The sequence below is a fragment of the Saccostrea echinata genome, unplaced genomic scaffold (assembly GCF_033153115.1).
Source record: "Saccostrea echinata isolate AGI-Se365-2 ecotype Australia unplaced genomic scaffold, CSIRO_AGI_Sech_v1 ptg000009l, whole genome shotgun sequence".
Lineage (NCBI taxonomy): Eukaryota > Metazoa > Mollusca > Bivalvia > Ostreida > Ostreidae > Saccostrea > Saccostrea echinata.
The window spans coordinates 48,760,462-48,783,478 of NW_026889758.1; the positions used below are offsets into that span (position 1 = coordinate 48,760,462).

Here is a 23,017-nt window from a genome sequence, read left to right on the forward strand (position 1 = left end):
ATACGAAATTGCAAATAATTGAAGCAATATATGCGGGATCCAAATCCAAAAAAAACAAATTGCAGGGGATTTTGGTATTGCTCCTACAACATTAAGCATAATATGGACTCAGAGGGAAAAAATTCTGGAAGCTAGGGACTGTGGTGAGCTTAGTCCGAAACAAAACAAGAGGCCCATGGGCCACATCGCTCACCTGAGCACATTGGCTAGGCAAAAGACCGGGGGGGGGGCTTGAATTTTAAACTACCTGATGATGCTTCCATGTCAATATAACAAATGGCTTTGTTGTACTTGAGAAGATTTTTTAAAAAAAATTCCCATATATTCCTTTGTAAAAATTTGATCCCTCATTGTGGCTCCTCCCTATCCCAGGGGTCATCATTTGAACAAACTTGAATCTACACTACCTGAGGATGCTTCCATATCAATATGACTAAACATAGCTTTTCTGTTCTTGAGAAGAAATATTTTTTCTATATGTTCTTATGTAAAACTTTCCATCCCCCATTGGGCCCCATCCTACCCCTGGGGGTCATCATTTGAACAAAATTGAATCTACACTACCTGAGGATGCTTCCATATCAATATGACTAAACATAGCTTTTCTGTTCTTCAGAAGAAGATATTTTCCTTCATATTTCTATGTAAAACTTTGATCCTCCATTGTGGCTCCGCCCTACCCCCGGGGGTCATGGTTTGAACAAACTTGAATCTACACTACCTGAGGATGCTTCCATATAAATATGCCTCATCATGGCTTTGCTGTTCTTGAGAAGAAGATTTTTAAAGATTTTTCCTATATATTTCTATGTAAAACTTCGATCCTCCATTGTGGCCCCACCCTACCCCCGGGGGTCAAGATTTGAACAAATTTGAATCTACACTACCTCAGGATGCTTCCATATAAAAATGACTCATCATGGCTTTGCTGTTCTTGAGAAGAAGATTTTTAAAGATTTTTCCTATATATTTCTATGTAAAACTTTGATCCTCCATTGTGGCTCCGCCCTACCCCCGGGGGTCATGATTTGAACAAATTTGAATCTACACTACCTCAGGATGCTTCCATATAAATAGGACTCATCATGGCTTTGCTGTTCTTGAGAAGAAGATTTTTAAAGATTTTTCTTATACATTTCTATGTAAAACTTTGATCCTCCATTGTGGCCCCGCCCTACCCCCGGGGGTCATGGTTTGAACAAATTTGAATCTACCCTACCTCAGGATGCTTCCATATAAATATGACTTATCATGGCTTTGCTGTTCTTGAGAAGAAGATTTTTAAAGATTTTTCCTATATATTTCTATGTAAAACTTTGATCCTCCACTGCGGCCCCGCCCTACCCCTGGGGGTCATGATTTGAACAAACTTGAATCTACACTACCTGAGGATGCTTCCATATAAATATGACCAATCATGGCTTTGCTGTTCTTGAGAAGAAGATTTTTAAAGATTTTTCCTATATATTTCTATGTAAAACTTTGATCCTCCATTGCAGCCCCGCCCTACCCCCGGGGGTCATGATTTGAACAAATTTGAATCTACACTACCTCAGGATGCTTCCATAAAAATAGGACTCATCATGGCTTTGCTGTTCTTGAGAAGAAGATTTTTAAAGATTTTTCCTATATATTTCTATGTAAAACTTTGATCCTCCATTGTGGCCCCACCCTACCCCCGGGGGTCAAGATTTGAACAAACTTGAATCTACACTACCTGAGGATGCTTCCATATAAATATGACTCATCATGGCTTTGCTGTTCTTGAGAAGAAGATTTTTAAAGATTTTTCCTATATATTTCTATGTAAAACTTTGATCCTCCATTGCAGCCCCGCCCTACCCCCGGGGGTCATGATTTGAACAAACTTGAATGTACACTACTTAAGGATGCTTCCACATGAGTTTCATCTTTCCTGGCCCTATGGTTCTTGAGAAGAAGATTTTTAAATGATGCCATTATTTTTTCAGTAATTCCTAATTATCTCCCCTTGAAAGAGGCGTGGCCCTTCATTTGAACAAACTTGAATCCCCTTTACCCAAGGATACTTTGTGGCAAGTTTGGTTGAAATTGGCCCAGTGGTTCTTGAGAAGAAGTCGAAAATGTGAAAAGTTTACAGACAGACAGACGGACAGACAGATAGACAGACAGACGGACAGACAGACGGACGCCGGACAAAATGTGATCAGAAAAGCTCACTTGAGCTTTCAGCTCAGGTGAGCTAAAAATGTTCCAATCTTTGTCATATCCCGCTGTAGAAGAAGCACTGTTTTCTTGGTTCAAATCAACAAGAAATCAAAATATTCCTCTCAATGGTCCAATTCTTTTACAAAAAGCAAAGACAATGCAAAAAAATGAATGTAACAGATTTCTCTCCAACTAATTTTTGGGTGGAATGTTTTAAGCATAGACATTCTATCATATCGCGGGTTGCAAGCGGTGAAAGTGCAGTCATTAATGACGACTTTGTGAATGATTGGAAATCAAAACTACCAAATGTTGTGAACAAATACTCCCCAAAAGATATTTATAATTTATACATGTAGTTTGTGAAAATAAAATGTAACTGAATATTTATCTTTCTTAATATAAGAAAATATAAGAAATGAAACCAAATATACTTGTAAATCATTCATATACCTGTAAATCATTTATTTACATATTATACATACTGTTAAAAATATTAATAACACACTATAGCGGTCTGGAAGGTTTTTACGGTAAAGGTGTACTGAGTACTTCCGGTCTCCGTTTATAACGTACACTGGTTATAACGTAGGATTTATCACAGTCCCTTGAGATAAATTATAAAAGAAGTTTACTGTAATTTGTTCAACCTTTGCAGAGATAATGAACGGAAAGCAAATAATCGGAATTTTTGTAAGTCCAAGGGGCATAACTCTGTTAAAAATTGCTCAATCGTACCCAAAACATAACTTGACCTAAATATTTTTATGACAAATCTGTATACCAAATTTTATTTCAGTATGTGCAACCTCTGCGAAGAAAACAAATGGAAACTGCAAATAATTGGAATTTTTCTAAGTTCAAGGGGCATAACTTTCAAAAATTGCTTGATTACACCCAAAACAGAATTTGACCTAGATATTCTTATGATAAATCTGTACTATAAATTTCATTTCAGTATATGCAACCTCTGTGAAGAAAATGAACAGAAACTGTTGGTGGACAGACAGACTGACCGACCCACAAACAGCAGCAAAGCAATATTATCTCCCTTCTTTGAAGGGGGGCATAATAAGACTAATAATGGTTTAGATGTTCTTGAGAAGACGACTTTAAGAGAAACTTTCTATATATTCCTATGTAAAATTTTGATCCCCTTTTGTGATCCCAGGGGTCATGATTTGAACAAAATTTAATCTACACTATGTAATGAAGCTTTCATCTTTTCTGGCCCAGTGGTTCTTGAGAATTAGATTTTTAAAAAATGCCATTAATTTTTCACCAATTCTTAGTTAATTATCTCCCCTTGAAATGGACTTGTAAACAAATTTAAATCCCCATCATCCAAAGATGTTTTGTGGCAAGTTTGCTCATTGGTTTCTGGAGAAGTCGAAAATGTTCACGTACAACACACGACACACAGACAGACGCCAGAGTCTTTTCGATCAGAAAAAGCTCAGCCTTCAGCTCAGGTGAGCTAATAAAAAGTTATAATGCTCATGAATTGCATAAAAATTTCATATTAACTTTGTTAAGAAGAATGAAATGATGTATATCTATATAATGCATGAACACACACTTCCATATATATATAGGGTTGGATACCGTTAAGGATGAAATGGTACGATACCATACCGGTATTTTTGAAACAATATGGTATTCTTAACAATACGGTACTAAACCATGATGAATGAGAATGATGGTTCATTTTATAACAAATGTGCTTTCACCAATCACCAACCCTTCAATGTTATAACCTAAAATGAGCTTATAAACTATGTTATATTTCAACCTTTTAATAAATGATCAACAAAACAAATACCATAAATTGAATCTCAAACAAATTAATTTTAGGCCAACATTTTTTTATTTTCTGTTTTACGGGAATTTTTTTCAAAAATTTGAGTCGGGGGGTCGAAATAAAAATAAAAGCTTGAAATTTAAGCAGTCGGTCAGAAAAATAAAAATAAAATGAAACAGGAGGCCCAAGGGCCTTAACGGTCACCTGAGTACAATACAACAATTTAGAGGATCCATAGAGTATTAAAATGAAATGAAAGGTGAAGCTTTGTTGCCCAAAAGCAAGAAAAATAGGGTGATCAGGATCAACAAAATAATTAGTCTACTATTCATTAACAGTTCATAAATTAGGTTCTAATCTGTTCCCCATTTATCACTATCACCATACAGCATATTAACAAAATATCAGTGCTTTTGTACTATTTTAATTCCTTGTTGTAATCTCTTACATTGGCCTCTCTTGGTCTTTGATGACATTTAAGTTATTTTTGTCTCATTTTTATTTATCTATTACTTACAAGTCCACATGATCATTAAAACTAAGAAAATACTTTTTGTATTATACAATAAAAATTCTTGCATAATTCTCTTATCGTATTAATTTTTCAAGTACATTATTTACAGTGATTAATTATCAAAAGTAAACGGCAAAGGGGAATAACTCCTCTCAGTAGAATGCAAATTAATTGAGCCCTGGCTAGGACCAGAACACTTGACCAAATGGTCCAGATGTTCAAAAATCTGGTAAAAATACCCTTCCTTATTACAACTTTTACACTTTTTGCCTCTGATATGCCCAAGTGCAGAGAAGATTTTTAAAGAAATAATGCATTTTCACTACAGATTCACTATATTATCAATAGAGCCCCTCCCCCCCCCCCCCCTTTCACCACCGAGAAACACCAGAGCCTCTCACCCTGGGACCAGAAGTTTCATGTTTGCTCATCATAAGTAATCACTTTGTTTAACTGCTTAACATTAAGGAGCAGCCAGGATTATTTAATAGAATTAATGCATTTTCACTACATTATCAACAGCCCCACCCTTATACCAGCACATCTGACTCAGGGGTCATGCAATTCATTACTCTGGAAGAAGCACTCTTGCTCATCATAACTATATACTTAGCTTCTTTGCTTTTTAACCAGAAGAAGCAGAAAAGAATATTTTCAAAGAAATTTTGATTTTTCACTATATAATCAATAGAGCCCCCCCCCCCCCCCCCCACACCTTTTGACCAGAACCCTTGACCCTGGGGCCATGAATTTCACAATTTTGGAAGAGGTGTCCTTGCTTATCATAACAATGTACTTAGTTTGTTTAAATAATACCCAGAAGCAGAGAAGAAGATTTTTAAAGCATTAATGCATTTTCACTATATAATAAATAGAGCCCTGCCCTAACATCAGAACCCCTGACCCAGGGGCCATGAAATTCACAATTTTGGTAGAGTCACTCTTGCTTATCATAACTATGTATTTAATTTGTTTCAATAATACCAAGGAGTAGAGAAGAAGATTTCTAAAGAAATAATGCACTTTCACTATATGATCTATATACCCCCCCCCCCCAGCACCAGAACCCCTGACCCTGGGGCCATGAATTTCACAATTTTGGTAGAGTCACCCTTGCTGATCATAACTCTGTATCTAATTTGTTTAAATAATACCCAGGAGTAGAAAACAAGATTTTCAAAGAAATAATGCACTTTCACTATATGATCTATATAGCCCCACCCTAGCACCAGAACCCCTGACCCTGGGGCCATGAATTTCACAATTTTGGTAGAGTCACCCTTGCTTATCATAACTATATATTCAATTTGTTTCAATAATACCCAGGAGTAGAGAAGAAGATTTTCAAAGAAATAATGCACTTTCACTATATGATCTATATAGCCCCGCCCTAGCACCAGAACCCCTGACCCTGGGGCCATGAATTTCACAATTTTGGTAAAGGGCTCAATGCTTACTACAATCATGTCAACAGTTTGACTGCTTGATGTCCAGGAGTAAAGAAGAAGATTTTTAAAGATTGCATTAATATTGATGGTTTTAGCCCCACCCCTCAGGCCCCAGGGGGGCAGGGACCATGAAATTCACAAATTTTGTTCCCCTTCAGACATAGATGCTATATGCAAAAATTGGCTGAAATTGGTTCAGCGGTTTCAGAGAAGAAGCTGAAAATGTTCAAATGTTAACACACGACGCACGACGGACGACGACGGATATCAATAGGTCACCTGAGTGACTCAGGTGACCTAAAAATGCAATAAAAATTTTTATTTTTAATTAAGGTTGGAATTTTTTTGTCTGCCCTTAATTTGTTAGGAAAACAGTGTTATTTGAAAAACTTATGTATACAAAACACAGAATTGGTACTGTTAATGTATCAATGAACTATTTTAAATTTAACTTTCCCTTAGATATTTGGGGCAGGGGGTGCATTTCTAGTATACATGCAGCTTGCAGTTTCTAACATTAATGCAAATTAAACATACAAATCTATAGTCTTCTCTCAGTTGTCAAATATCATATTGTCACCACAGTAAACCTATAGGACTTATGTCACACCCCTCATAAACTTTTCAGAATCTTTTATTTAGTTCTAGTTCTGGCAAAGTTATGGAGAAAATACAGTGAGACATTCAATGATCAGCTAAAATAAATTAATTCACAGAAGTGCACATGAGACATGATAAGAAGAAAAGTTGTATAATATTTTTTTCAACGCAATTCCAATTAATATATATGTAGGTGGAAAAAACGTATTACAATATCTCTATTGAAAACATATTCAAACTTCCTCAATCTGTAGTATATTTGATATCTTTTTATCCTTATATTTTTCTTTCTGCATGAGCATGCTAACTTTCAACATAATTGCAGAAAATACACATCTTTCTCATGTATACACATGTAAAATACACATGACAATATTCTGTTTACTGCAGAATTTAAAAATTTAATTGTTGAAACTGGTTCTAATCCACAACTTTTGAATGAAAAAAAGAAACCAGGTCTTGAAATAATATTTGTAAGGGTGTATCATTTACAACAATACTTTTCCCTAGCGGTAAAAAGAAAAGTTGTTTTACTTAACAAGAGCTATACATTACACAACATCAGCTGATATGAATACGCTGATCAATCAATGTACATTAATTTGTTACATAGCATGCAAAATTCCATAAAGCGATAAAAAAGGAAATAATGTCTTGTATCAATCAAGCATATATACTAATATATTTTCCTTGAATTCCAATATTTGTCATAAAACGAGTGAAAGTTGTGACTCGAATTTCCTCAGTCACACCACTTTCTACCAGTTCTACAGTGTTCTAGTGTTCTGTCGTTACTTGTAAAAGAAAACATTTCCGTTTTAAAATGTAGTTTAAAAAAATCTTCAAGACGTATTTCAATGTATTGAAGCAATTGTCAAAGATAATACATGTACGTACTCAAAACCTTTCAAAACAAGCGGTTGACAGAACCTCGATTTCCACGTGGCCCTCTGCATGACATTTGATCAAGATTACTGTTCCGTCTATTTCATTCAATCTTTCATTAAAATTTATACTTTTTCTACAATATAACATTGACACTTCACTTTTTAAACTGACTATTTAAAAACACGAGAAACCCTCCGACTCTGACATTTTGGCGCTATGCTGTGCAGTGACTATTCACGCTTCGAATACTGTGATTGGATTTACCTCGGCCAATGACAAATCGCATTTTGAAAGGCTTGTGAAAAGGTTATTTTATTCAGTGACTATAAATAAACTATCGGCGGGAGAAATAAAAATAAAACTTGAACTGGGGACTTTTATTTTTATTTCATTTTAGCCCAAATTAGGGTCGGCGCTCCCGTAAAACAGAATATAAAAAAATGTTGGCCTTACTACATACATAATCACAAATGGGCTGATTGCTTCAATCGGTTGCAAGGACCCATTTTGTTTGGTCGCACTAAACGACGAAACATTAGAAAATGGATAGAGATGCACATCACATTTCTGCGATATTTTGCCTTTTTAATTTACATCTATTATCAGTTTTTATTAATAAAATTAAAACAAGATTAATGTGAATGTGTTATAATATTTTTTAAATATACGTATTAATTTACCTTGAATATTGGCAGTTGAAAGCAAGTATGGTACTAAGAAACCATTTTTTAGCTCACCTGAGCCGAAGGCTCAAGTGAGCTTTTCTGATCACATTTTGTCCGTCGTCCGTCCGTCCGTCTGTCTGTCCGTCCGTCTGTCTGTCCGTCCGTCTGTAAACTTTTCACATTTTTGACTTCTTCTCAAGAACCACTGGGCCAATTTTGACCAAACTTGGTACAAAGCATCCTTGGGTGAAGGGGAATTTAAATTGTTAAAATGAAGGGCCAAGTCCCCTCACAAGGGGAGATAATCAAGAGAAGACAAAAATAGGGTGGGGTCATTAAAAAATCTTCTTCTCAAGAACCACAGGGCCAGTAAAGCTGAAACTTATATGGAAGCATCCTGGGGTAGTGTAGATTCTAAATTGTTCAAATCGTGACCCCCGGGTGTAGGGCGGGGCCACAATAGGGAATCCAAGTTTTACATTGAAATATATAGGAAAAATCTTTAAAAATCTTCTTCTCAAGAACCACTGGGCCAGAAAAGCTGAAACTTATGTGGAAGCATCCTGGGGTAGTGTAGATTCTAAACTGTAAAAATCATGACCCCCGGGGGTAGGGCAGGGCCACAATAGGGAATCCAAGTTTTACATTGAAATATATAGGAAAAATCTTTAAAAATCTTCTTCTCAAGGACCACTGGACCAGAAAAGCTGAAACTTATGTGGAAGCATCCTGGGATAGTGTAGATTCTAAATTGTAAAAATCATGACCCCCGGGTGTAGGGCGGGGCCACAATAGGGAATCCAAGTTTTACATTGAAATATATAGGAAAAATCTTTAAAAATCTTCTTCTCAAGGACCACTGGACCAGAAAAGCTGAAACTTATGTGGAAGCATCCTGGGGTAGTGTAGATTCTAAATTGTTCAAATCATGACCCCCGGGGGTAGGGCGGGGCCACAATAGGGAATCCAAGTTTCACATTGAAACATATAGGAAAAATCTTTAAAAATCTTCTTCTCAAGAACCACTGGGCCAGAAAAGCTGAAACTTATGTGGAAGCATCCTGGGGTAGTGTAGATTCTAAATTGTAAAAATCATGACCCCCCGGGGGTAGGGCGGGGCCACAATAGGGAATCCAAGTTTTACATTGAAATATATAGGAAAAATCTTTAAAAATCTTCTTCTCAAGAACCACTGGGCCAGAAAAGCTGAAACTTATGTGGAAGCATCCTGGGGTAGTGTAGATTCTAAATTGTTTAAATCATGACCCCCGGGGGTAGGGCGGGGCCACAATAGGGAATCCAAGTTTTACATTGAAATATATATAGGAAAAATCTTTTAAAATCTTCTTCTCAAGAACCACTGGGCCAGAAAAGCTGAAACTTATGTGGAAGCATCCACGGGTAGTGTAGATTCTAAATTGTTCAAATCATGACCCCCGGGGGTAGGGCGGGGCCACAATAGGAAATACAAGTTTTTCATTGAAATATATAGGAAAAATCTTTAAAAATCTTCTTCTCAAGAACCACTGGGCCAGAAAAGCTGAAACTTATGTGGAAGCATCCTCAAGTAGTGTAAACTCTAAATTGTTCAAATCATGACCCAGGGGATAGGGCGGGGCCACAATAGGGGGAATCCCAAGTTTTACATTGAAATATATAGGAAAAATCTTTAAAAATCTTCTCAAGAACCACTGGACCAGAAAAACTGAAACTTATGTGGAAGCATCCTGGGGTAGTGTAGATTCTAAATTGTTCAAATCATGGCCCCTGGGGGGAGGGTGGGGCCACAATAGGTATTACAAGGGGGGAGTCTGGTAATGAACAGCATGGCCAAAGTTACTCAGGTGAGCGATGTGGCCCATGGGCCTCTTGTTTATGTAACTATTCGGTATGGTGTTGGTCCCCAGTACCGGTATCCAACTCTATCCATATACAGTGTATATCTAAAACTGTATGCCTCTAATCCCCCCTTTTAGGTGACTAGCTGAGCTAACAACTCTTACCTTCTCCCCTGGAGGTGGTGGCGGTGCTGCTGTAGTAACAGCAGCAGCTTTTGTAGTTGGAGATACTGTAGATTTGCTTGGCTGCAAGAATGAGACTCAAATATTAGGCACTAAAAAGACATAGGACATTTCTGTGAATATTAATGGTCATCAGAAAACTCTTCCCCGTTATTATTTATTAACTGTGTGAGTGATGTGCCTTTTTAGTTGCATGCTATCAATCATTTAATGCTCCCAATGACTGAGCACGCAATGAATACAAAGAGATAGAATTATTAACTCAATCTAGGGAAAAAACAAAAACAAAACCCAAATATGATCATTTCAAAAATTGCAAGATGGTGGCAATATTTAACTCTTGATTTATTATATTATGGGATTATTTTAATTTTGGGGAGGCGAGGGGGGCGAGAAGACAAAATTCAACATGGTGGCAATATGTAGCTCTTGATTTATTTTATAGGGGTTATTTTAATTTGGGGGGGGGGGGGTGAGAAACTATACATTAAGGGCTTGTGTCCCTGTGGCAACATGATTTTTAACTAATAAATTTTTAAAGCTGTCCAAAGTTAATTCTATGTTTAATATCACCCATGCACATCTACTTCATAGAGATTGGCACTTTAAAAACAAATTGTTTGGGCCCTGTAGAAGTATATTTGAGAAGTATATTTGATATGAGTCTATCATTAATACTGACAGATTTACAAAAATGATCATTAAACAATAAACCTACATGATGCACAAATATTTACAGTATTTTGATTCATGTAAATAAGTAAATGCTCATTTTTTTGACATTTTTATTTTTTTTTTATTCTCCCTCCCTTGTAGGTTTTGAAGTTTTTAGGTGATGTACGTTAAACAAATAATTAATTTCAGCCAGCCAGTTTGGTTGTCAATGTCCTTAAAACTTATCTATTAAAAACATTTCTTCAAACATCAGGCCATGCAGTCCTAATACAAGTACTTAAAAAATCTTTCCTTTTCATTTTTGTTACTCACGTGTACCTGTGCTTTTACTGCATTACTTATTGCACCTCTTTTGGATTTTTTCTCACTTTTTGCCTTCTCTGTTTTTGTAGCATTTTGAGGCTGAAAAGAGTGAACACATACCTTACATTTTTAGCAGCTCTCAAGTAAAAAAAAACATAATACAATTGCTTTTTAGGCCTTGAAAAAGTTTTCGCTTTCCTGATCAACCCTAATTTATAGCACTGACCCAATTATTTAGGGATGGCAATCGAATACAGAATTGCCAATAGATTAACGGCAAGACATTCCCCAATTATCTGGTTAATCGTATCAAAATACACACTTTTAAATAAAATCTTCAAGGAAGCTCTATCCTTGTACACAAAAGACCAAAAAGGACATTAGAAATATTTTGATTATACTTTATCAGAACACTATATATATTTTACTTCAATAGGCAAAGAAAACGAAAGAAAACCATGAATATACCTGAGATAATAGAGACATTAATTATAATTATTTTTCCGACCATATGTTACACAGTTCATGCTGCATTGTCACCATAATCAGAGCTAAGTCTGGACTTACAGTTGATTTGCAGTTTGTTTAAAGGATACACAGGGTAAGATACACATTATAGTCAGTTCACAGTACTCAGTCGTGATCTAAATAATATTATTAAAGAAATACAGGACTGGCTCTCTAAGACAGGGTGTTTAAACAGTATTTAACGCTTCACAAACTGACTAATTAACCCAAGGATCTGAAGTCAGACAGCACTAACTATTGCTGCATTTCATTTCCGGAATTTTGCATTGCATTTCCGACAATTTTTATTTTCATTTCCAACAATTTTTCATTTCATTTCCGACATTTATTTTTGTACATTTCCGGAATTTTTAGAGGTACCTTTCTGGACAATTTCATGTTTAGTAAGTACATGGATATAAAATTTTAACAAGATATAAATGCTACACTTATTTAATACCACATTTTTCAAATAAAAATATTACAATACACTGTTTATACACGCAGCCCAAAGTCGAATTAAAAGTTTTGTATGAATTAAATGAGCATGCAATTTTTGTTCAGTAAATTCAATAATGTTGGTGACTGTGCCGAATTTATGTGCAATAAATTATGGTCAATGATATATTCTTGAGTTATTCTTTAAAATAAAGTCTTCAATTCTGTTTTCATTGCTGGAAAAGTACTTTATGCTAAATGTCAGAGATGAAAATTGTAAAATATCAGAAATGAAAACTATAGAATGTCGGAAATGAAAAGTTACAGATTTTAAAAAATTCTGGAGATGAAATGCAGTCCTATACATGTATATACTTAAAATTGATATGTAAATTCACTTAACAATATTCCACCTTTTTTTTAAATTGAATTTTCAGGAAATTTTGTTCAAATTTAAACATATTTTTTCCCGACTTACTGATTATAAATTGTCTAACTGATTACCATCGTTCTGACTGATTAACCAGTTAACCGATTACAATTACCATCCCTACTTTTTTTTCAATGCTTTTTCAGTGAAGATCAGGATTTTCAATTTTTGGTCCAAATGGACCATCTATAAAAATTTCACCTATAAATTTAAGTGACAAAAATATTTAAAGCACTATTTCTTTTGTCATCAGTGTTACTTTAGTTGAATGTTTTGTTTTAAGCAGTGCAGAAAACAAAAATTAAAAAAAAAAGTTAACACCTATTTTCTTAATATAAAAAAAATTTCAATCAGGAATATTTATTTCATGTTGCTGGAATTTCTGTTGATACAAACCTGTACATATGCATCCACTGTCTCTTGTTTACTGGGTTGAAACTACAAATAAAATTAAAAATTACCCAAATTTTTTAGTAAGACAATATGCTATTAATTTAACTGAGTTTGGAATTTAAGACACAATAAAAGAAGTGCAGTTTCAATAGGTTATTAACCAAGTACAAAAATTATTTAAAAAATAATAAAATTTTAAAAAAAAAACCAACAAGAAGGGACTATGGATGAACTTCTAAAATATCCAGGGGTTTAACATAGCAAGGTTTGTAACTTGAATTTTTCAAATGAACTTTGCGTATAGTGACTGAACAATAATTATAAGTGAAATGTATCCCTGTCACAAAACAATTAAAGTGTCCACATTAAGGTCTGACAACACATTCCTCAAATATCTGTTTTGTTTCTCCTTGTAAAATTTAAGAAATTTTCATAATATTAACATTATCTTGTGATTTCTAAACTTTTTTCAACATGTCATAGAAAGCAAATACAACAAAAATTGTGATGTTGAAAATTCAAGTGATTTCAAATAGGATTATATAGGAAACGCAACCCGCTGGCATATTGCACAAATGAGGTACCTCAATTTTTTGCGAGGAAAGTTGTCAGAGTAACAGTACTTCAGTGACAATTTCATGGGAAAAATTATATAATATTGAGGAACATGTCATCTGACCTTAATTAATGCTCCACACATATGCATTAGATAAATACACATGACACTCAGCTTGCATAATCAAAATCAAGGTTCCCCATTATACTAGCAGCTTTTACAATTACTAAACAATTATCTATTGATCCCAAGAACAAAGGGAACCTGTGCATGACAGAATGTGGATGTTATAAATACAGTAAACAGTTACCTAACAGATTTCATCATCAGAGTAAAAAACTATCCTGACTTTGCCATAACACGATTTTAATGAATGGGTTTACAATTCACTTCAAGAGAACTGGGGTTTTCAACTTTCCCAGTTTCAACATAAAAGGGTTTATTTTAATCATTTTTATAGCAAATTTTGTCTGGACCTCAGACTTACTTCAATATATCAGGGGTATTTGAGATTTTGAAGTTACCCTGTAATAAGTAACTACTGTGTACAGGGAAATTTTCGTCCCCGTTTTATTTTTGCCCCTTTCACCCTACACAGGTGGGCGAATTTAAAATGGGGAGAATTTAAAGAACAGAGTATAATTTCTTGAACAGAACTGTGACTGGGTGAATTTAAAACTGGGCAAAATCGCTTACAGGTGTGAAAGAGTGAAAACAACATAGGGCGAATATAACCCTATTCACAGTATCACTTATAGCATTTACGATATATTCACATGTAAATTCATTAATCATATATGAAATGTATAAACATACTTACTGGTAACCAAAAGAAAGTACTCTCACAGTCATGTGTGGTTCTGTTTTTCATGTACTCTACTTTTGTATATGGGTTGCTTTGGATCTGCTGTGCTTCTGGTGAGTTTAAGTACACCATTTGTCTACTCTGAAAAATATATAAGACAAGATGCCCATAAGCCTAGGTTATCCCATGCGAGCCATGAGTTTCTCAATATTTGACCAACTCATCCCCACTTGGTACTTTCACTCTGGAGTCCACAGCTCCAGGGGTCATGACTTAACCCTGGGCTCTAATTAGTGACTAATGTAGTCACCATAGTGCATAAAATTTCCAATTGGTTCCTAAAATCTCTCCATACTTTGCCAATACTGACCATTTTAAATTGATTTGGCAACAATTAACAACTATAAACATTTTCACCAATAATGCTTTTGTTTTTCCCTAAAGTGGCAAAAAATAAAAATAGAAAGTGGGAAAAATTTTTGCAAGAAATATTTCTTGTGCTTTAATCCTTTGTCACCTAGGCCTCTTTGTTTTTTGTTTTTTTTTTACTTAGACTTTTATTTCAGTCAGCACATGTGTGACCATATATTTTGAATCACTTCAGTACACATTGGACTCAGGTAGACCAGATAAGATAACTGCCCCAGGTAAATCTGGCTTTAGAAAAATCCATTAAATTGGATGGGTGCTGTGATCAATAGTCTCACTCACTTAGTGTGGTTGTTTTCACATTATTGTCGTACCTTAACATTAACTGTACATGCACTGATAAAATCATGAAAACAAACCATGATATAAAATAAGAATAGAAATATTTCAGTTTGTTTGAGTTTAAATAAATATTAAAATAGATCCAAGGTTATTGAAAAAAAAATTATTTAAAAAAATCTTTCAAACCGAATATGTATTAATTAAGAGTTTTACATTCAAATGTAAATTAAAATTCTTTTGTATTTAATTGTCTTTTCTTTCCTGTTGACACTTATTTACGAAAAATACTTTTTCGAATACATTGCATGCAAAAAATTGCTAAAAATTTATCAAAGTAAAAATTTGCTAGACTTACAGTAGTAAGTATAAGTTGCTATACTGTCTAATATAAGCTTATAAAGTTGATGCCTTAACAAAAAAATGGCTTTGCTCCTTAAAATTGAATTGATTCCTAATTTGTTTTTGCTAAGAAACCAGCTGGCACCTAAATTTTAGAGGTAACTTTGAGGCCTCAAGTCAAACCAAAACTTCAAGCCACACAACATGGGATGCTTTGATATCAATATGACTAACATGCCCATGCAGTTCTAAGGTTTTCCCCCAGAAAATTTCTGCCATGTTGACAGGTATGCATAAGCCTTTGGCTTAGGTGTGCCAAGAGTGTGTACTATAGTGCAGAAAGTTTGATTGCAATATGTGTACAGCTTTAATTTGTAAATCAAAAGATAAGCTAAAACCCTATTTTGGCCCTTATTTTGGAATGTCACTCAGAAATTTAAGAATCGAAAATCTATTGTCATTCTTGTTTGAAAATAAGTGTTCATATAAAGTCACAGGATACACAGAGGTCATGAGAAGGTCAAAGAATTTGTCATTAAGCCCATTTTGTTTCTGAAAACACAAAGGGAAAGCTTGCCTATCTTCAGAACTTACATTTCATGTCAGATATCAGAATCAGATAAATCTATTGTGTGAAGATTTCGGATAAACACCTTCGAGCTCTATGTTTTGCAAAAATAATGAAATTCCAACAGAATTGAGGAACTTCCGTAAAATGTCTTTAATTGTTGCCCTCTTGTTGCCTCTGAGATTGCTTTGAAATAAAATCAATGCTGCTTTTAAAACAAGCATCATTTAAAGATCTATCAAACCATCATAATTTTAACTGCGTTTTGATTTTCATATCAAATAAGGGGCAAAGTTGGGCCCTTACCATACCTTTTTCCTTTGAAAACTAAAGATCAAAAAGTATATGAGAACAGTGTATAGTATACAGCAATGAAGTTAAATATAATTGGAATATTACCACATCATCTTCCACTCCAGTAAACTCCTCAGCACATGGGGAGTATCGTAACACCCATTCAATGGTCAGCATTGTCTTTCCTTTACTCTTTGCAGCTTGTTGACAGTCAACTTTTGAGGAAAATGAAGAAACAGATTATTACCAACAACTAAATATCAAACATCAGTATACAAGACAAGAGACCAATTGGCCCAAAACACTACATCATGTAAATTTATTCCCTGATATAGCCCAGTCCTAAGCCTAGAGTACACAATAATATTAACAAAAACACACACACACAAACAAATTCCCCCCCCCCCCCAAAAAAAATAGAGACCCATGGGCCAAAATGCTCATCTGACTCAGGCCAACATTTTTTTCATTTTCTGTTTTACGGGAATTTTTTTCACAAATTTGAGTCGGGGGGTCGAAATAAAAATAAAAATAAAAGCTCGAAATTTAAGCAGTCGGTCAGAAAAATAAAAATAAAATGAAAAAATGCAATAAAAATTTTTATTTTTAATTAAGGTTGGAATTTTTTGTATGACCTTAATTTGTTAGAAAAACAGTGTTATTTGAAAAACTTATGTACACAAAACACAGAATTGGTACAGTTAATGGATCAATGAACTATTTTAAATTTAACTTTCTCATAGATATTTGGGGCAGGGGTGCATTTCTAGTATAAAGCTTGCAGTTTCTAACATTAATGCAAATCAAACATGCAAATCTATAGTCTTCTCTCAGTTGTCAAATATCATATTGTCACCACAGTAAACCTACAGGACTTATGTCACACCCCTCATAAACTTTTCAGAATCTTTTATTTTTCGGTATTCATCAGCAAATTACAAGATCTGAGGATTTTGGACTAGTTCTGGCAAAGTTATGGAGAAAGTACAGTGAGACATTCAATGGATCAGCTAAAATAAATTAATTCACAGAAGTGCACGAGACATGATAAAAAGAAAAGTTGTATAATATTTTTTTTTCAATGCACTTCCAATTAACATATAAGTAGGTGGAAAAAACGTACCACAATATCTCTATTGAAAACATATTCAAACTTCCTCAATCTGTAGTATATATGATATCTTTTTATCCTTATATTTTTCTTTCTGAGCATGCTAACTTTCAACATAATTGTAGAAAAAACACAGCTTTCCCATAGTATACACATGTAAAATACACATGACAATATTCTGTTTACTGCAGAATTTAAAAATTTAATTGTTGAAAATGGTTCTAATCCACAACTTTTGAATGAAAAAAGAAACCAGGTCTTGAATTGAAGTAATATTTGTTAGGGTGTATCATTTACAACAATACTTTTCCCTAGTGGTAAAAAAAATTTGTTTTACTAAACAAGAGCTACACTACATCAGCTGATATGAATACGCTGATCAATCAATAAATATTAATTTGTTACATAGCATGCAAAATTCCATAAAGCGATAAAAAAGGAAATAATGTCTTGTATCAATCAAGCATATATACTGATATATTTTTGTAGGTAATTCTGAATTCCAATATTTGTCATAAAACGAGTGAAAGTTGTGACTCGAATTTCCTCAGTCACGCCACTTTCTACCAGTTCTACAGTGTTCTAATGTTCTGTCGTAACTTGTAAAAGAAAACATTTCTGGCTTAAAATTAAGTTAAAAAAAAAATCTTCAAGACGTATTTCAATGTATTGAAGCAATTGTCAAAGATAATACGTACTCAAAACCTTTCAAAACAAGCGGTTGACAGAACATCGATTCCCACGTGGCCCTCTGCATGACATTTGATTAAGATTACTGTTTCGTCTATTTCATTCAATCTTTCATTAAAATTTATACTTTTTCTAATATATAACATTGACACGTCACTTTTTAAACTGACTATTTAAAAACACGTGAAACCCTCCGATTCTGACATTTTGGCGCTATGCTGTGCAGTGACTATTCACGCTTCGAATACTGTGATTGGATGAATATATTTACCTCAGCCAATGACAAATCGCATTTTGAAAGGCTTGTAAAAAGGTTATTTATATTTCTTTTATTTTTTCAGTGACTATAAATAAACTATCGGCGGGAGAAATAAAAATAAAACTTGAATTGGGGACTTTTATTTTTATTTCATTTTAGCCCAAATTAGGATCGGCGCTCCCGTAAAACAGAATATAAAAAAATGTTGGCCTCACCTTGGTTCTGCTGACTTTCAGAACATTAACCACAACCTAGCCCTGGGAGCCATGAATTGAACAAACTTGAATCTACACTCAGTATCTGCCACAATTATCCAATCAAGGTGAAAATACCAAGTGCACATCTTTAAATGGTGAATAATGAGTGCATAAATTTTCAGACAAATCCATGCAGTAGTCTCCAAGAAAAATCCAGACAAAATCATGTCTACAGACAGACAGATGGACATGCTGATTCCAATATACCCCATAAACTTTGTTTGTGGGGGGTATAAAAATGTGAAACGTTTACACAAGGATGCCAGACAAAATGTGACTTGAGCTTTCTATTGGCTTTGTTGGTAGGACTGACTCTGGATATTTCAAAGTGATTTTGCAGTTCCAACCACTTCTTATTTATGTTTTTAACCTCATTCAAATCCTGAGATACCTCAAAATTTAATATTGGTCCAGTTGAGTTTGAGATAACAAAGTTTGGCAATATATGTAAGGAAACATGCTCATATGCACATAATTTTTATCTAGTTTTCCATCTTTCTTACCTTTCACAGCTATGTTGGTTCCCTTGTACATGCTTTTATGAAAAGCATAAATGATCTTCTCCTTTAAAAGAAAAAAAGAAGAAATGTTAGATTGAAAACTGTATTTACTTTTAAACTTTTTTTTTTAAACTAAAATGTTTTGGTCTATTAGGATTGAGAGTGTTAAACATAAAATTTTCAATTCCATTACAGGTACTAGTACATGTATTACCATTAATGGCATTATCGATATTTGAACTTATTTTAGAAGTAAACAGAAATCACAAGGATTTACAAATAATGTCCTCATAAATGCACTGTTGAAACGTATAAAATTTGAAAACAGGTGAGAATTAAATACATGGACTGTGGAAAGCTGAAAAAGGTGCAAGACAATGCAAAAAATGTAAATGACAGTTGTCTGTTTTTCTGATTGTAGTGGGGGGGGAGGGGGGGGGGGGAGCCGAAGAGTGGCTTTTTAATTAAATGGTACTAGCAAACATTGTTTAATGATAAAAATTATTATCATTGGGGTGCTTTGAGCAACAGTTTGGGCTTATTATATATTAACATATGAAGAATTTGTGTTGTTGGATAAATGTGCTTTCTGTAATTCTTTTGGGGTGCTTTTACCAAAAGTACGGGGTGCATAGAGCAAACTTGGAAGTGTATTTCAAGGTCTGATTATTTTTCCAGTGTGCTGGAATGCCTTTTCTGTGCAGTCTTTAGGTGCACTTTGACCAGAACTAGGAGGGTGTCTTAAAACGTTTTAGGACTATTCAGATTATTTTCCTATAAAATATTTCAGGGGATGCTTTGACCAAAACCTCGAGGCACTTTGACCAAAATTAGGCGCAAAAAATTAGGGACACTTTGACCAATACTTAAGGATGATTTTAAAACAAATTTTTTCTATAAAAATATGTTTATATAATGGATATTTATAAGGGGTGTTTTGACCAATATTATGAGGCTCTTTGACTAATATTTGGGGGAAATTTTGTACAACTTTCTTTTAAATCATATTAGGGGGCTTTTTGACCAAATCTATTGGGCTTTTTGACCAAACTTCAGGGGGCTCTTTGACCTAGATGATTTAGTTTTGGGGTGCACATACGGGTATTCCATCCTGAATCTGACTTTTAAACACCTCTTTTTAACTTCCCTAAAAACTAATTTCCTTGCTTTGCATTTTTCGATACTTAATATAGAGTAATGTTTTACAAAGTCTGAAAGAAATGATAGCGAGCAGTGCAAATTGCCACTCGCACTGTGAGCTCTTAAAGCAATGCCTTGGCCAAGAAATAATTTGGACTATACACATTGATCCGAATGAATTTTTTCCGCAGTAACTTCTGGACCCACAATCCTTTGCAAATTGCATCTTCCTGCCAAATTGCCAAAAACTGTGTTCTCAAGAGAACCAATGAGAAGTTCACAAATGAAAAAGCAACTCTCCTTGCTATAATCAAAATCACAGATAAATAGCAGGTTAAACACTGTTAAAAATTTTCACTTTTCAGACTCGGTTATATGTGTAAATGCAATTAAAATATATTGACATATGACGTCACAGTCTAGACTGAGTCTCATGCAGTTTGACTGAAGAGGCTGAACTAATTAAGTTAAAAGTGTGTGCTGTGTATCCACAGTGTGCGAAACTAACTTTTTAAAGCTATAGACAATTGATCTACAATAATTTGAAATTCTATAGACCTGAGAAATTTCCTATAGACCAAAAAAATTATATATCTGTATTTTTATTTAATTGTATATTTTTCAATTGCTTATTCCTTTTTCCCTACACTGCATTATTTTATGAATTGGCATAAGATACATAGAGGTTTATAACCATGATTATTAAGAAATGATTGGGGGGGGGGGGGGGGGGTGTTACACTTTGAACAGTAAATTTATTATGTTGAATTTTACAGATGCAGGGAGCATTAAAATTTCTAAGAAGATTTCAATTTTTGTTAATGAAAACTTGTGTGAATAGGCAAAAAAATGTGTTTACTGTAACATGTTGAAGAAAAAAATTCTAGGCTCTTAGGATTTTTTTTCATTTGCCATATTGGTTTTAAAAAAAAATTAATTAAGCATATTGCTGAAAATGAAGATGATTTTTTTTTATCATTTTTATGTACTAGTTAATCAATAGTCATGCATAAATATCACTGAATTTAATTATCTTTCTATCCCCTTTTGCAAAGGTGCATATATATCTATAGATTATAGAGCAGGGCTCGACATTAACTTGTTTTCCTACTTGTCCATTCAGACAAGCAACCAAGACATTTACTTGTCCGAACTTCAACTTCACTTGTCCGAAAAATTTTCAATAAAGATCTAATACTGTTAACTGAAAAACTAAAAATAAAGTACATTACATGTGCATGATGTTATTTTCAAATACAACGAACACATAAAACAATATTTTATCTAGACTTTCTGTCCTGACAACATAAATGCTGTCAACATAAAACAGAATCCGAACTCAGTTCCATGCCTTTGCAGTAGTATGCAATTAGTGAACTTCAATCCAGATCGAGTGTACTCAATTAGGGCGCGTCGATTTACCCAAAAGGACCTAAAAGAACCCAAAAGGACCCAAAAGGAACCCAAAAGGACTCAAAATCAATATATTGTGATATACTGAAAATTAATAATTTGAATGAAATAATGAATATTACATTATAAATTTACATAAAAGTTGGCAAAAACATAAATTGATACTGTTGCAACTTTTCTTTGAGAAATAACATAATGCCTTATATAACACATCAAACACTAAATCTGGTTAGATATGCTTTGTTTTATTTGAGCTGAAAATAACAAAATATTATTATATTTCCCCTTCTATTGTACCATATCTTACTATATGTTGTACCATAGGACTGGCGGTAAATTTAGATTTTGCTTTGATGTTGCTGTGGTGTATTTGCCAGAAGAATCACAGTTTTTTAAGTTACGCCCACCTTTTTGGCATCAAGCCATACTGTGACAAGACCTTGACTGATGAATGAATGATGTTAATTTCCAGACGTTGGCAATGGCTGATGAATGAATTAAGTCAACTATACTAACATTAGCTTGTCGATGTTCGCTTCATAAATATTTCTATATGTTTTCTCCGCGTATCCTTAATCAGTAAATGATACGTCCTATCTCGAATTCTCGTTATTCTCTTTCCCGTCTCCAAATACATATAGCAATTTCACATCAGAAGTCCCCGCGTTTTTTTTTTACTTTCAATACCATTTCAAACTTTCATTAAAATGTCAGAAATCATTTCATTTTTTTCTGTTCGCCGATTGCCATAAAGAAAATTTTCAATGGCGAAATTTCCCATACACCCCCCCCCCTTTTTTTCAAAAAAAGAGAAAAAAAATGATATAGAAAGATTAATTTTCTTTCAGAGTTGACGGCCTGAATATAAAAGCCTACAATCGCTACCCCTGTACCTGACAAAAATCATGTTTTCTGCATCTTCAACATTCCAAACGTACAATATCTTCACACGTACCAATTCCGAATTTTTTATCAACGATTTGCAGTAGCAATGCTGCAGCTAAAAATGATCCTTGCAGATGGAGATAGCTATTTATACAGACTCCGGACCTTGACTTGACACCTCGTTGTAGGCGGTGCTAATTATCAACTTGCTTTTCTCTCATTGGTCCTCTGGTACAAGTAACTTACACAATAGATATTAATTGGTTCCGCCCCTCGTGAATGAAAAACTGTGAGTGTATTTACCGCGAACCAATTAATATTTATAGTGTAACTATAACATATATAATGAAGCAGTAAGTTTTATTTTATGACTTGTTCTAGGCATATGGTATCGGGGGTGGGGGTGGGGGAAGGGGGACCCCCCACCCTAAACACACACTCCCCCCCCCCCCCCCCAAACTACTGTTTTATTTTCAATAAAGTATGAAAGTGTTCATTGAATATCCAGATATCCCCTTTACTTCATGTCCTTTTGGGTTGCTTATAATTTACTTCTGGATCCTTTTGGGTAAATCGACGCACCGCTCAATTACAAAGCGATCTATGTCGGGATCAAAGT

At 34.3% G+C, this 23,017-nt stretch overlaps 1 protein-coding gene across 1 annotated transcript in view; it reads right to left on the reverse strand.

Annotated features, from left to right (window-relative positions):
- LOC133182975 (transmembrane protein 87A-like) overlaps window positions 1-23,017 on the reverse strand; it is a 38,405-nt gene that overhangs the window by 13,722 nt on the left and 1,666 nt on the right. Inside the window, exons 2-7 of the mRNA XM_061317880.1 lie at window positions 18,964-19,024; window positions 16,249-16,358; window positions 14,247-14,372; window positions 12,874-12,915; window positions 11,118-11,201; window positions 10,107-10,187 (exon numbers count right to left, since the gene is read on the reverse strand). Of these exons, the coding sequence (XP_061173864.1) occupies window positions 10,107-10,187; window positions 11,118-11,201; window positions 12,874-12,915; window positions 14,247-14,372; window positions 16,249-16,358; window positions 18,964-19,024 (504 nt within the window). The remainder of the gene's footprint in view (window positions 1-10,106; window positions 10,188-11,117; window positions 11,202-12,873; window positions 12,916-14,246; window positions 14,373-16,248; window positions 16,359-18,963; window positions 19,025-23,017) is intronic.